This window comes from Argentina anserina, chromosome 3 (assembly GCF_933775445.1).
Source record: "Argentina anserina chromosome 3, drPotAnse1.1, whole genome shotgun sequence".
Lineage (NCBI taxonomy): Eukaryota > Viridiplantae > Streptophyta > Magnoliopsida > Rosales > Rosaceae > Argentina > Argentina anserina.
The window spans coordinates 22397564-22411572 of NC_065874.1; the positions used below are offsets into that span (position 1 = coordinate 22397564).

At 37.5% G+C, this 14009-nt stretch overlaps 2 protein-coding genes across 3 annotated transcripts; one reads left to right on the plus strand and one right to left on the minus strand.

The window, feature by feature from the left end:
* Nucleotides 1–3299: 3299 nt before the first annotated feature.
* On the minus strand, nt 3300–6204 carry LOC126788426 (uncharacterized). Of its 2 annotated transcripts, none has more exons than XM_050514416.1 (5): nt 5688–6204; nt 5002–5298; nt 4600–4761; nt 4127–4345; nt 3300–3817 (listed from the first exon to the last, which is right to left on the minus strand). In XM_050514416.1, exons 1-5 carry the CDS (start codon nt 6147–6149, stop codon nt 3407–3409), a joined length of 1551 nt encoding a protein of 516 aa, XP_050370373.1. In that variant the 5' UTR covers nt 6150–6204; the 3' UTR covers nt 3300–3406. The 2 variants fall into 2 exon arrangements, with proteins under 2 accessions (XP_050370373.1, XP_050370372.1); XM_050514415.1 differs by having other exon boundaries at nt 4600–4770.
* Nucleotides 6205–11078: 4874 nt separating this feature from the next.
* On the plus strand, nt 11079–12551 carry LOC126787256 (uncharacterized). Its single transcript, XM_050513171.1, has 2 exons — nt 11079–11709; nt 12406–12551. Exons 1-2 carry the CDS (start codon nt 11079–11081, stop codon nt 12549–12551), a joined length of 777 nt encoding a protein of 258 aa, XP_050369128.1.
* The last annotated feature ends 1458 nt before the right edge of the window (nt 12552–14009 follow it).

Sequence of the window (14009 nt, forward strand, 5' to 3'; positions counted from 1 at the left end):
TAGTGGACACTTCGGCGATCAATAACTCTAGTTCGAAATATGGTTGATCGACACCAGTAGATGTGATCGGTATATATATTTAGGGAACCCGTAAAAATTTTGTCCGTTTTAGATATTGTTTGACCGTTCGTACCTACGGTCAACAAAAAAAAAGGCGTTTTGACATATTAAAATCCTCATTGACCGGGGCTTTGCCAAATTGGTTTCATTGGTGTGACCACACAGAATCGATGACAAAAATTAGGTGATTTCAGATATGCAAACGATTTTTGGTGTTCGCATTTTGGTAATGGGTTTTCCCTTATAACATATTAGTGTTGTTTTCGGTTTACCGGAAATTCCGACGGTCAAACGAGTTCCGAATTTGATGAAATTTTTACAGGGTCACTAAATATATATACCGATCATATCTATTGGTGTCGATCGATCCCAAGAAGTTTCCTTAATATAGTTGCTTCATAATGCAATAGTTTTATTCTAAACCTAATAAAATATGTATGTATAATATTTATTATTTGGCGGGCTTTTACGGGCCGGGCCCACGGGCCAGGCCGGGTTTCACACCTCTAATTTAAGCCCGGCCCTCTACCCACGGAAGCGGGCTTTAGCGGGCTTTCTCGCGAGCCGGGCCGGGTAAAATCCCATCGGGCTTGCGGGCCTCCGCGGGCTTTTCGGGTCCGCGGGCTAAATGATGAGGCCTAACTTACAACACCTCTCAAAGTCTAGACTCTAAAGAATAGAAACTCAAACAATCTGAAACTCTAATATGCTCATACGATAACTAAATGCATTAAAAATATATATCAAAACGCTCATATTGATGACCACAACATAATATAGTATCTCATTACCCTAAACAAGGCCAAAAGCCCCGCCACACGCTTCCCTAAGCGGTTGTGCGTAGACCTCACACACCGGCACCCCTAACTTCACCAAAACCCCATGAGTCCAACACTAAACTTGTAGATTACAATGAAATACACAACTTTCATACCTGCAATGAGAGGCGAGAAGTGGTCAGAAGACTGCCCAGATTGTTGCGGCAACTCCACACTTCAACACCGCTAATACAAACTTAAGTTCACCTTAATGCCACCATAATCACTCTCAGAGGAAGGAAAAATGACAGAATAATAGAGCCTTCAAACCCCAAACTAGCTGGAAAGCCCGTGTTAATGTTGTGTATTACGCTGTGACGATACGCTTCACTATTCGATCGTGCTCCTTGTTCCGTTCCTGTCACAAGTAGCACGAGTCATCAAAGTAGAGACCACGGCGGCGTGGTCTTCAACTCTCTGATGCTCAAGTCAGGTCAATAGTAATTTATGCAGAGTAACATTGGATGATTTAGTTGGCTTACCTTATGATGTCAAAGGTTTGGCCTTTTATAGCTGAGTTGAGGTAGATCATTCTCTCATCTTCCGATGTGGGATTAAGTCTAGTTTAGGTGTTCTCTGGAGCTTTCTTTGGGATGCGTGTGAGGGCGCGTCCATAGTCGGTTTGGGCTGCGGGGCTGCTCGTTACACAGCTAGTGCGGTTGGCTTTCTGCTGGTACTGCGAGGCTAGGCTATTTATTAGTCTTAGTGTGCTGATAGTTGCGCTGATTATGACAGACATAAGCCTATGCCAACAGCCCGCAACTCTGACCCCGATTGTTGTAACAACTTACAAAACTTTGCAGCTCAAGCTTGGTACCAATAGAAATATAAGAGAGAGACGATGATAATGGGACAAACGACGCTTGATTTGGTTGCCTAACGAGAGAGAGAGAGAGAGATATTGATGTAATTTTGGGAAAGAAGATGAACATTACCCCGGAAAAAATGTGGCTGCTGTGGTCTGATATAATTTTTAGGATTTCCCAAAATTTTCCCTTTTATACCCCTCCCAAAATCAAAAGCTAAACTTTGGTTGCTCATAACTTTCTCGTATGATATCCATTTTACGTGTGCCACGTGTCTAATAACTCGTATAATCGAGCTTTACAACTTTCGTGAATGAAATTTTCTGAGAAAACCAACGATTTAAAAGTCAACTCTTTGATCCCTCACTATAACGTTTCAGATTAATTATCCGCTCGAACACTTTTGTTTCCACCCTCGTATTATAAAACTGAACCCCCACCAAATTAATAATATTCAAAAGTACGTATAAATCAATTTAAAATTTCCGGAATATTATAAGTTGGGTCAAAATAAGGGATGAGGAATTGGCTAGAAAAGAGGAGAGATGGAGATTGCAAATGATTTGATTCATATTATTGATCATATAGATAGGAAGAAACTAGAGTTTCTCATAGTAGAGAAGGCAGAACAATAGTAGGGTTTTTTTTTTGGGATAGAGAGAATCAGTCACACATGAGCAACAAAAAGATTAGAAGATGAATACCTTCATGTATTTCTCCTACTAACAGAGAACACTTGCTTATGAATTAGTATGTACTAATATATTTGCATCCGAATTACTGTGGTATGGATTCTTTTCTACACAAAAATGTTGTTCAATGCCTTCCACATAGAGATGGAGTAATTCGTAGTCTGCCAATGAATTGAGTCGGGTCCTTTATATCATTTAAACTAGTCTATAAATTCAACATGATAAATAATTTATTTTTATACGAAAATAAATAAATTAGAAAGAAGAGTCTTTGGACATCTACATTGTAAAATGTCAAATATTCCTCACAATTTTGGGCAACCATAGGAAGCTATTTCAACTTCAACTATAGTATGCATCAATGTATAGTAGAATTTTCCGTTTTTTTCTACCGTTTTTGTACATGTACAAATAAGAACCTAATGTCCAATGTATCGTTACCTATATTATGTCTTGAACAACCTAATATATATATGGCACTGGTCTTTTAAAGTATAAGTGTTCAATTAAGCAGTTAAGTTTGACAAAATTTTAAAGACCACAACAACCTAATATATATTTTTTAGCATCACTCATAAAATAATGTCGACCGTCGGATATGTGATAACATACATCAATGTGTACTAGAATTTTCCGCTTTTTTCTACCGTTTTTGTACATGTACAAATAAGAACCTAATGTCCAATGTATCGTTACCTATATTATGTCTTGAACAACCTAATATATATCTGGCACTGGTCTTTTGAAGTGTAAGTGTTCAATTAAGCAGTTAAGTTTGACAAAATTTTACACCCAAATGGCCCATTAGAAGTAACCATTATGATGAAGCAATCAAGTCAAAGACCACAACAAACATCTGATTTGAACTCATGAACACTCAAATAAGATGCTCTACTACTGAAATTAGAAGAGGGACCTGCCAAGGTGACATTACAGTAGAGGTTAGATAAGAGGAAGACTTCCCACAGTTAACTTGGCTATGAAAGTTGACGAGCACCAAGCTGAATCCGCGTACTGGATGTCAGGCGTTTTAAGTCTTGGAAGGTAGCAGACCATGCAAAAGGATGACTGCTTTCTTGTGTTGCCTCAACGACAATGCGGAATTACCAATATCTCGGAATGGTGACCTTTTCAGAGCATGGGGAACAATAGGTGTTTGGTTGGTGCCTCTGTCCGGTTTTTTTCTACATTCAAGTACAACCTCCCTTTGCTTGCTGCTGTATTCTTTGGTACAATGGTTTTCCTTCAAGTGACATATCAAAACACGTTTTTCCATTTCATTCTGATCATCCCTGGGATTAGGTGAGCGATTCCCCATCTTCACTTTTGTTTTTTCAACTTTACTCAAGGTATTTAGCTCCCCATGGAGTGATGACACTTGTTCTTGCAGCGCCCTTGCTTTGCATTCAGATGAAACAGCTTTCTGTTTCCATTCTTGCACCTAGAGAAGAGAAGAAACATGACTTCCTCATTGACTGAGTTTTTATTGAAAAAGTTTTAGAAAGGATATAGTTCATGCCTCAGTTACTCTTTCACATCTCAAACTTTCTAACCCTTCAATTAACAGTAAACCAAAAACAAAGAGAGCAATGACGCAGCGGTTCCTGACATATGTCCTTTCCCAGACATGTATTATCATATTGATCAGAGGGGCTATTAATGTAGTGCCTGCCCCCGCTAAGACGGTAACTCTTTCGTATAGACAATGTAAACTACTATTGAAGATCGACAATTGGGTCAGAGATCTTACAGACGAGGTCAAGGATTGGATGTGATTATCTGCGTCTAAGGCTCGATCTTCCCAAAAGTCTCGAGAGGCATGTAATTCCTCCATCTCCTCCCTCACCTGCCCAAGCATTTCCTGCATCTGAGACCATTGCTCTGTCTCAGCTCGTACTTGTTCTACAATCCTTCGAACAATGGCCTTGCAACGTCCTGAGCATATTTTCTCATCATGAGATTCTTTGTCCTGCACAAAAAGAAATTGTCAAACTCTTGACAGGTTCTCTTCTCTACTAAAGTATTTTGAAAAAAAAAATATATATATATATATATCTGTGTAGGGTTCGGATATCCAACAGAAAGAAAGCATTTAGACCCAAATAGAGCAGTAGATTTTTGATTACTAAACAACTAGGACTCCTTGCTTTAAAGTAGGTTTTAAAGTAAGAACAATAAAAATAAGAGAAGAATGCAACGATTTGCTTTGTAACATCGTCGTACCAAGGAAGAAGACAATTTGGTGGATTCAATTCTTTTGGACGAGGAGGCTGAACTGGCAACAGAGTTGTTGGCTGTAAACAGCATTGAACCATACTCCTCCTTCATCCTCTTAAACAGCATCCCATTTGACAACCATTCCATTCTCCTTCTTAGAATCTCCACCTGCATTGTCTTTTCAAAAGTACTACATTAGGCATTCAAACTGATTCAAATATACAAATTACACAAGCACAGAATGGTTGTTGACATATACTTAAGGCTACAACGAGTTTATTAACTGTAGGTAACAACTCGCATAGCCTTGGTTAAAAATAGGTGGAGTTGAACAATTATACAACAGCAGTGTGATAAAAAAAAATAGTTCAATGACTAGTTTGCAAAATAAACAGAGAGTTCTCTTACATTGCTTTTGCCACTTGTAACTAAGTTCTCAGTTCCTCTATAGCTCGTTTTGATTGACAAGCTTGCTTCTGCCATCTCCTGAATCTCCTTCACACATATCTCATCCGATGTTCCTCTAAACTTCTCTAACCGTCTTGCAAGAAGATAAGCTTGTTTATCAAAGTTACCGCACTTCCTACCCACCATGCCCTTAGCTCCTAGATTCCTTTGCAACTTCTCTAGTTTCTGCACCAATTGATGAATCTCTTCCTCCAGTACCGTAGTTGCATTCCTTCCTTCACTAATCTTCTTTCTCCCCTGGAAACCAATCAGAATCAGACTTTCACATATCAACCATATACCAGACAAAAAGAATTCAATATATTACACTCCTCTTTCACTGATCCCCAACAAAATATGGATTAAGCACATGTTACAAGAAAACCTAAACTTATTTCAAGCCAAACAAAAAACATTCCATATTTCATTGCTTTGCCTCCCCTCAAATCTAATCATGCAAATGGAGACATCACAAAGTAAACCAAGGATTCAAAACAGCACAAAAGCTTACATCTTAGAAGTATCTAAAAATTTGAAGAACAGATAAATTAGTACCCAATTTTGAATGAGCAAACTATTTCAAAAACAGAACAACAGTGAGAGAAATAATGAGATAGAGGAATCAGAAGAGAGAAAGAAAGACTTACAGAAACAAGAGTGTGCACAGCCTTATTAAGAGTCCTCTCCATTTTAACTCTGATCCTCTCCATCTTCTTCACCACAATCTCCTTCTCCATCCTCAACAAATTACACTCTGCCCTCAACATCTCCGCCTGAAACCTCCACTTCTCCTCCTCCACTACCTCCACGTCACCACCGCCGCCACCCTCCTCCTCCGCCTCACTAACTCTATCTCTCCTCCTCTCACTCTCCACAAGCACCATTGGAAAACCATCTTTTGAAAAGACTCGTTCTTGGTCAAATAGAGTCACCAGCTTGCCCTTCCTGTCCTCCACCGAACTAGGTGGGGCTGGTTTTCCATGAACGGCGCTCTTGGCTGTTCTTCGGCGAGGCCTACGTGGCAAATGGAGGATCTTTGGGGCTGGTTGGGCTGGAGGGTAGAGCCGTTTTGGCCTCCTTGTTGATGTTACTGTCGTTGTGAAAGACATTAATATGGAATTTGAGAATCTGGAAACTAAACACTAAAGTGGGTTTCTTTTTGGGTTTGAAAGTGAAAGCTTTGGATGTAGCAAAGCTAGAACTAGATGGCTAGAGAGAGAGAGAGAGAGAGAGAGAGAGAGAGAGAGAGAGAGAGGGACTGAGGGGAGCGTGCCACCTCGTTCAGAGCAAAACAAACAAGGATTTCAAATGAAAGCTGCTGCCTGCATTTGGTTTTCAATTTTGATCCTCATTTTGTTTTGTTATGGGTAAAATTTTTGATTAGTGCTTCTTCTCTTCTTGGACCTTAACAACATTGCCAATATTTATTGACCCCTCTATGTGTTCTATCCTTGTCATAGGTTCGTTCATTACAAAATTAACCATGTTTCCATGGAAGAGGAGAAAATTAACCACGTTTATCTTTTTAAAACTCTTGGTAATAATGTTAATTTAAAAATAAACTTGTTAATTTAGATTCAAAACTCACACCAATATAGCTATAAATTTTCTAAGATTGGCAAGTTTACAAAAAATTAACTTTAATGTAGGGGAATTTGTTACGTGATTCCCTCAACGCCCCCGCAGTTTTTAATTTTTAATAATACACAATTAAATTATAAGGAATGGCCTCTAGGGCAACCCGCCCCAAAAATATTGAAATTAGCAACTAATTTTTACACAAGGTAAATCAATATCCCACTCAACAACAACATCATGAAAATGACCAATATTCGTCGCATCATTGGCAACCCAATTATTTCTCAAAAGATATGAGTAAAAGAGATACAATCAAACGCCGAAACAAACTCTTGAAAACACCTGGACATTTCAGATAATAGCATCTAACTCCGGAGGATCTTCAGGTTTCTGGTTTAATCTTCACTCACCTATAACATACACGTGATGTGTGGCGGAGCTAGAAATTATAAATGAGAGGGGCCAATGTGCAGCTAAAACCTATAGAGGGGTGCCAATATATACGATTATCACATGTTTAAGTATAATTAAGATATATTTTAAAGAAGAAAACAATGAGCATCCAACAAATAGGGGTGCCATGGCATTAGTGGCACCATGCTAGCTCCGGGTGATGTAGTACGTGCATGGAGTCGGTTTTCTAATGATACACTGATACTGTAAAGTTTATAAATTCTACCCAAATAATTTACTAATACCACTAGTTCAGTACCATATATGATATATCCAGTTTAATTCATCATACATTTCGACTTCATGACTGTAAATCTATTATTAGAGGATTCAGAGGTATCGATCAATTCAATTTCAAATTAATTTTGTCATGTAAATGGGCAACATGTCTTGGTCTATGTCTAAAAAATCAAAGACACCAATGAGAGCAGAAAAACAATTACCACAATTCGTAATTTGACCATGAAAAAAATTAATAAAATATATATATACATATATATATATATATATATATATTGATTATATCCCATTGTCGTTCTGTATTAATATTGCATAAACCAAGGTGGGGTATTTGTTGTAACTTTGAAATCACACTGCAAAAGCAAATGATTAATGATTGAAATGACATGATATATATGGTCCGTGCCGTTGAAGTAAATGCCTGCCTGCCTCATTAGGGAGCACCTCACCTGTGTCAAAACTCTACATGACAAGTCTGTGCCGCCTACCAATTTGCGATAAGTGTCATGTTGCTTAACAGAAAATTTTCTATATTCATTGTTCCTTTTTAAATTAATTCATTTTCTAAAGAAAAATAATTTGAAACTTCTTCCAACAAAAAACTTGTTCAATTAAATCAATTCATAGCTCTTTCAACTCTTCCGGCACGAACGATGAGCCATCCACTACACGAACAGTTTTACTCGATTGAAAACCTAAACATGAACCAGAGCTCGAGTCTGGCGACGAGTTCCGACCTCCGAGTCGACAACTTCAAACGCAGCTTTTGCCAATTCCAGACCGTCTTCGACCGCAACAATGCTTTGATCCATCAAATTAACGAGAACCACCACTAGATCCATTAATTCTCTAGATCTGAAGTGCTTGTGTTTCAAAGATTCAATAAATAAAAAAATATGAGAAAGGTTGGATTTGATACTGGTGTGGCATCGTTTGTTTTATTCTCTAGTTTTGATCTTGAAAAGGAGGGAAGAAGAAGAGACTTGTAAAACTCATAGTTAGATATTTATTTTATTTTATTTAAATTAGAAATTCAAAAATGTAATTAAAAATTTATAGCTCGACAATGTTAATTTTATGTTAACTCCATTAACACATGTCGCGAATTAGTAGGCGGCACAGACTTGCCACGTAAAGTTTTGGCACAGTTGATTTGCACTCAGTAGATGCTGACCAGGGGCGGATCCAGCCTAGGCTTGACTGGACTGGAGCCCAGGTGAAATTGAAACAAAAAAAAAACCCAACCTTTTATAATAAAAAATTATTTAAGAGCACGGGCTGGACTGCTGGAGTGAGTCTCTCACTCTCTCTCTCTCAAACTTCTTTAGTTCTTCAGTGAACCTTGACGTTGATTGATGAGGATTGCTCAGACCAATCTAAGGTCAACGACTTTGACTGAGCTGATCAATAATTATGCCGATGTTTCTAGGAGTTGGTTGTATGTTGTGGACAACTAATTTAGGTACACACTCTTAACTCTCTTTCACTTTCTTGTTGCTGGTTTTGTTGCTCTAATTTAGATTGAATGATGATAGTGAATTAGTGATGATGATAATCAGATACAACTATCAAGTCCCACGGGGTTAAAGTTTCTGATAAAGATGGACCAGTGAAGTTGGTGAATATCTTTGTCTGTTTATTTATTTATTCTGAGGTTGCTTAGTTTAAGGTATTATAGTGTTGAAGTTCATTAGGTCACTAATTCTAAACCATTAGCAGTAGGACAAACTCTAGTCTCCCCTGGCTGAATTTTCGAATTGGATTTCTTTAGTTTTAGTAATACACGTAGGCTGTATGTGGGGTTATGGCACACGAATATATATCCTCGTAAACAAGTGTGGGTGGCCAATAGGGAAAGGCCTCTTGCAGTTTCAGATGGCTTAGCTAGTTTGAGGATTAGTAGAAATGGTAATTTGGAGCTAGTAGATGGGAGGCAGAATTTGGTGTGGTCAAGCAATGTTACGAGTCCGGTGTCAACATCTAATACTAGTTCAGTTGTTGCACTTCTCTTAGATAGTGGAATTTTGATTGTGAAAAATGGTGTAGAAGCAGATGGATTAGTATGGCATAGCTTTGATCATCCTGGTGACTCTATGGTACCGACTCAGCTGCTGGGATTCAATAGAAAATGGGACGAGGAATGTCATGACTTACTGGAAAAGTGAAGAAGATCCATCAATTGGCAGATTCGTGGTTGGATTGTCTGTAGAGACACCAATACAACTGTTTGTTTGGGTTAATAATGGATTGAATTCAGCATCCTATTTTAGAAGTGGTCCATGGGATAAATCAGGGTTTATTGGTTTACCTGAAATGAATTCTCAATATCTAAATGGCTTTACTCTAGATGATAATGTGGAGCAAGGAACAACCTACTTAAGTAGTGGTTGCAAAAATTCTATTGATCCCCATGCCAGTCTTACATATTTGCCTATTTTAAAGTTTTTTCGTGTGAATGGATATTTTTAGGACATCAGTGTAAAAGTAAATGTGTATTCTTAGGTATTGATTAATTTAGGTGAGTGCAACTAGGTGATTGGAAACATACCTTCTCCTTAGGTATATAAAACAACCCCCACTTTCTGTGATTTAGATATGCATAGGAATCCCTCTCCTCACTGCATTTTTCAAACTAGGTAAAAGTCTGATGCCTATTAAGTACATGATCCGAACAATGCCTAAGAATATTATAATAGCTCATTTATTAGTTTTAGGCAGAATCCATGCAGTGAATATGTTCTTGATCATAGTTTATATTCCTTTGGTATTAATGATTGATCAACTGTAGTTTTTTTGCCCTACTACAGCTATTGCCACAGTTATTACAATTGCATAAATTCTCAAAAACAATAGACTGGCTGTTGAGAAAAGTGAGACTACTATCCTTTTATCTTTCAACAAAGTAATTGGCAAATTGTCAATCATACTTACTTTTTGAATATTATGCAGAAATCATGACATCAATTGTTGTATTTTTCAGGATGTCTAATGATAATCACATTAATCGTGTCAAAAGGCCAGATATAAAGAAATTGATACATGGTTTAGTAGAAAGAGTGATCAACCATCACCATGTTCACAACCATCGGTAAGCACTCCAATTGCTATTGAAGTAAATGAAGAACCATCTTCTGAGTCTACTTTACCTAATTTTTTGAGGGAAGAGTTTGATCCACTTGGTAATGACAATGCCATTGAACGTGATTCGGGCAAATGGTGTCCTATATGGAAGTATCCTGTGAATCGACGTGAAGCCATTCGAAAAGCTTATATTGCATTGGGTCCATGTCAATCTAAGCTGAAACATTATCCTTTTTCAGTTCATGGGGCACAAAATCGTAAGTTTAACTTTAATTGGTTTGAAGGTCATCCTTGGCTTGAGTACTGGGTGGATCAAGACAAGATATATTGTTTTCCATGTTTTCTATTTGATGGAGAAAACACTCCTCACCCTGTGTTTACTATAGATGGGTTGAGAAATTGGAAGGATAAACATGTACTCAAGGTACATATGGGGGTTAAAGACAGTCCACACAATGAAGCCATGGAGAAGTGGTACTTACTGAGAAATATGGCTACTGAAATTCAGAGAGTTTTTGTAAAAAAAATCAGCAAAAGAGGTGGAGCATAATCGATTGAGGTTGAAGGCTGCAATAGAGGCTGTGAGACTTCTAGCAAACCAAGGACAAGCATTTAGAGGCCTTGATGAATCTGAAAAGCTCTCTTAATGGTGGAAATTTAGGCAAGTTAAGAAGTCTTATGAAAGAATGGCTAGTGAAGAGGATATGATGATATTGCAAAATGGTCCTGGAAATGCCAAGTACACAAGTCCAGCTGTTCAAAAGCAGCTTTTGAACATTCTTGATAATAAAGTGAGGCAAATGATTTGTGAAGAACTTGGTGATGCAAAATTTTACATTCTTGTTGATGAAGCAGTTGATGCAGCTGGCAAGGAGCAAATGTCTATTATTTTGAGGTTTGTTGATCGTCAAGGGTTTATTCGAGAACGATTCTTTAAGATAGTAAGTGTTCCTGACACAACCTCATTAACTCTTAAATTAGAGATAGTTAAAGTTCTCAGTATGTTCAATTTGCACGTGAGAAATATGTGTGGTCAAGGATATGATGGTGCAAGTAACATGAGTGGTATTTGGAATGGCTTACATGCAATGTTTCTAGTAGAGTGTCCATCTCCATATTACGTTCATTGTTTTGATCATCGGTTGCAGCTAGCATTGAATGGTGCGGCTAAGCGAGTTCATGATTTATGCCGCTTATTTTGTACTTTGTTGTTAGTTGTGAACTTTGTCGATTCATCTGCTAAGCGCAAGGGTGCACTAAAAGCTGCTAGAGATGATAAAATCCAAGATTTGATAGCTCTTAACACTCTTCAAACTGGTATGGCTCTAATCAAACTTGTATTATATTAATATCATTAGATTTTTTTATATTCTTGGTTTACTTTAAATTCTTACCACTATTTAATATTTATTCTCATTCATCAAATAGGTACGGGGTCTAATCAAACTTGTACTTTGCAACAACAAGCTAGTACTCGTTGGAGCTCTCATTTTCGCTCTATTAAAAGTTTGATTGAATTATTTGGTTCAACCGTAACAACCCTATATCATATCATGGACACTGCATCCTTACCTATTCAGGGAGAAGCTAGTGGTATTCTTAGAGCTATGAGAACCTTTGAGTTTGTATTTTGTTTGATTATGATGGATAAAATCATGAATGTCACAGAAGTACTTTGTCAAGCAGTACAATGAAAAAACATTGACATTGGAGAAGCAATGAAGTTTGTTCAATGTACAAAAGAAATTCTACAAGATATGAGAGATGATGGTTTGGATGATTTAGTTATGGTTCTTGCATCTTTTTGTGAGAAACATGATATTGTTATGCCTGATATGAGTGCTCGTTGGTTTGATGGTACGAGTCGTCCATGTCAATAGAAGAATTTCATCACCAATGAGCACCATTTCCGTGTAGAGGTATTTAATGCGGTACTTGACTTTCAATTAAGTGAGCTAAATAAGAGGTTCAATGACAGATCTTGTGAACTCCTTATGCTCACTTCAACTTTAGATCCTCATGATAAGTTCAGCCTCTTCGAAACTCAAAAGGTACTCCTTCTTGCTAAGAAGTTTTATCCTCAAGATTTTATGCATGAAGACCTTCTTACTTTGGAATTGGAGTGTCCATATCATAAGAAGGATATGACTCAGATGTAGCATTTCACACCTTAGATTATTTGTCTGATCTATGTCGGCTACTTATACAAAGAAAAAAATTAGACTTTTATCCTATGATCTATAGGTTGATTTGTTTAGTGTTAACTCTTCATGTTTCTACTACAACAACTGAGAGAGCTTTTTCATCCATGAACATTATAAAAAACAAACTTAGAAACAAGATAGAAGATGATTTTCTTGATGATTGTATGGTGCTTCACATTGAAAAAGAATTTGCTGAAACGGTTGACAATGATTATGTGAGTCAGGAGTTTGAAGCTTTGGCTACTCGTAGAGTTAAGTTTAGTTAGTTTTTATTAATAAGTTTGAGGGTAAGATTTGCAAGTCCCCCCTATGTATGTTTATTATTTTCAATAAATCACAATATTTAATACCGTTGAGCAAATTTTTATTTGTTTAAATTAGTCCATGTGACATTTCAATCCTGGATCCGCCACTATAGCTGACCGATATAAATGGATTCTCTTCCTCCTTCGTGTCTGGGCTTTATTATTTATCTTCAACGCTCTCCCTCCTTCACGCTGCATCATCATCATCATCATCATCATCGTCATCATCATCATCTTCTTCTTCTTCTTCTTCTTCTTCTTCGACTCAGGAGGGACTTCAAGTTTTAAATATATTCTACGCCATTGCAGAGAGACTGAAACACGCACCGTGTTCAATGGAATCATCTATGTCCTTGCCAAAATTCTTCTTCTTCTTCTTCTTCTTCTGCACTCTGCTCCACACCATGCCAGTCCAGTCATCTCTCTCTCTCGGTTTGGTTGGGACTCGGGAGGGACTTCAAGTTTTAAATATATTCTACGCCATTGCAGAGAGACTGAAACACGCACCGTGTTCAATGGAATCATCTATGTCCTTGCCAAAAATGGGTGCCCTATTTTAAATTTGCTGCTGCAGAGATGGTTCTTTATACATGCATACATTAATTCATAATCTATTGGGGTTTGATTTTTGTTTGCTTATTGTTGTTGTTAATTGGATTTGCAGACCCACTAGTACTGCTAACTAGTACGTACTACTTGGACAACGGTCGGGATTAATTTCTTTGCAGACCCACACCATTTGAATTCCAGTGTCTATCCCTTGAATCATGCATATATTTGAAATAATTTCAACTCTTCGCCTACGTACGTACGTATGTATGTATTAAAATCTGCGTACGTACATCTGCAGACCCATATATTTCTTTGGTACGTATCCAAATTTCACGTAGTGTACTTGAACATCTTTGACAAAGTGAGAAATTAAGACCCAGTTTCCACCGTGGTAATTATAATTTTTTGATTTATTTTATTTTATAAAATGACAGCATAGAAACCAAGTAATCTACCATATTTGATTTTAGGGAAAATGACCATAGTTGGTTCCAGCTGAAACTAAACAAGAACCCTATTATTGATTAATTAGCTAGCCTGCAACTTAGAGGGTACG

What these genes read in the sequence shown, in the direction of transcription:
- LOC126788426 (XM_050514415.1), bottom strand. Translation starts at nt 6,149, where the DNA reads ATGTCTTTCACAACGACAGTAACATCAACAAGGAGGCCAAAACGGCTC. An exon ending in TTACAAGTGGCAAAAGCAAT is followed by an intron (nt 4,771 to 5,001) that starts GTAAGAGAACTC and finishes ACTTTTGAAAAG; the next exon opens with ACAATGCAGGTGGAGATTCT. An exon ending in CCAAATTGTCTTCTTCCTTG is followed by an intron (nt 4,346 to 4,599) that starts GTACGACGATGT and finishes CTTTTTGTGCAG; the next exon opens with GACAAAGAATCTCATGATGA.
- LOC126787256 (XM_050513171.1), top strand. Translation starts at nt 11,079, where the DNA reads ATGGCTAGTGAAGAGGATATGATGATATTGCAAAATGGTCCTGGAAAT. An exon ending in TCTTAACACTCTTCAAACTG is followed by an intron (nt 11,710 to 12,405) that starts GTATGGCTCTAA and finishes CTTCAACTTTAG; the next exon opens with ATCCTCATGATAAGTTCAGC.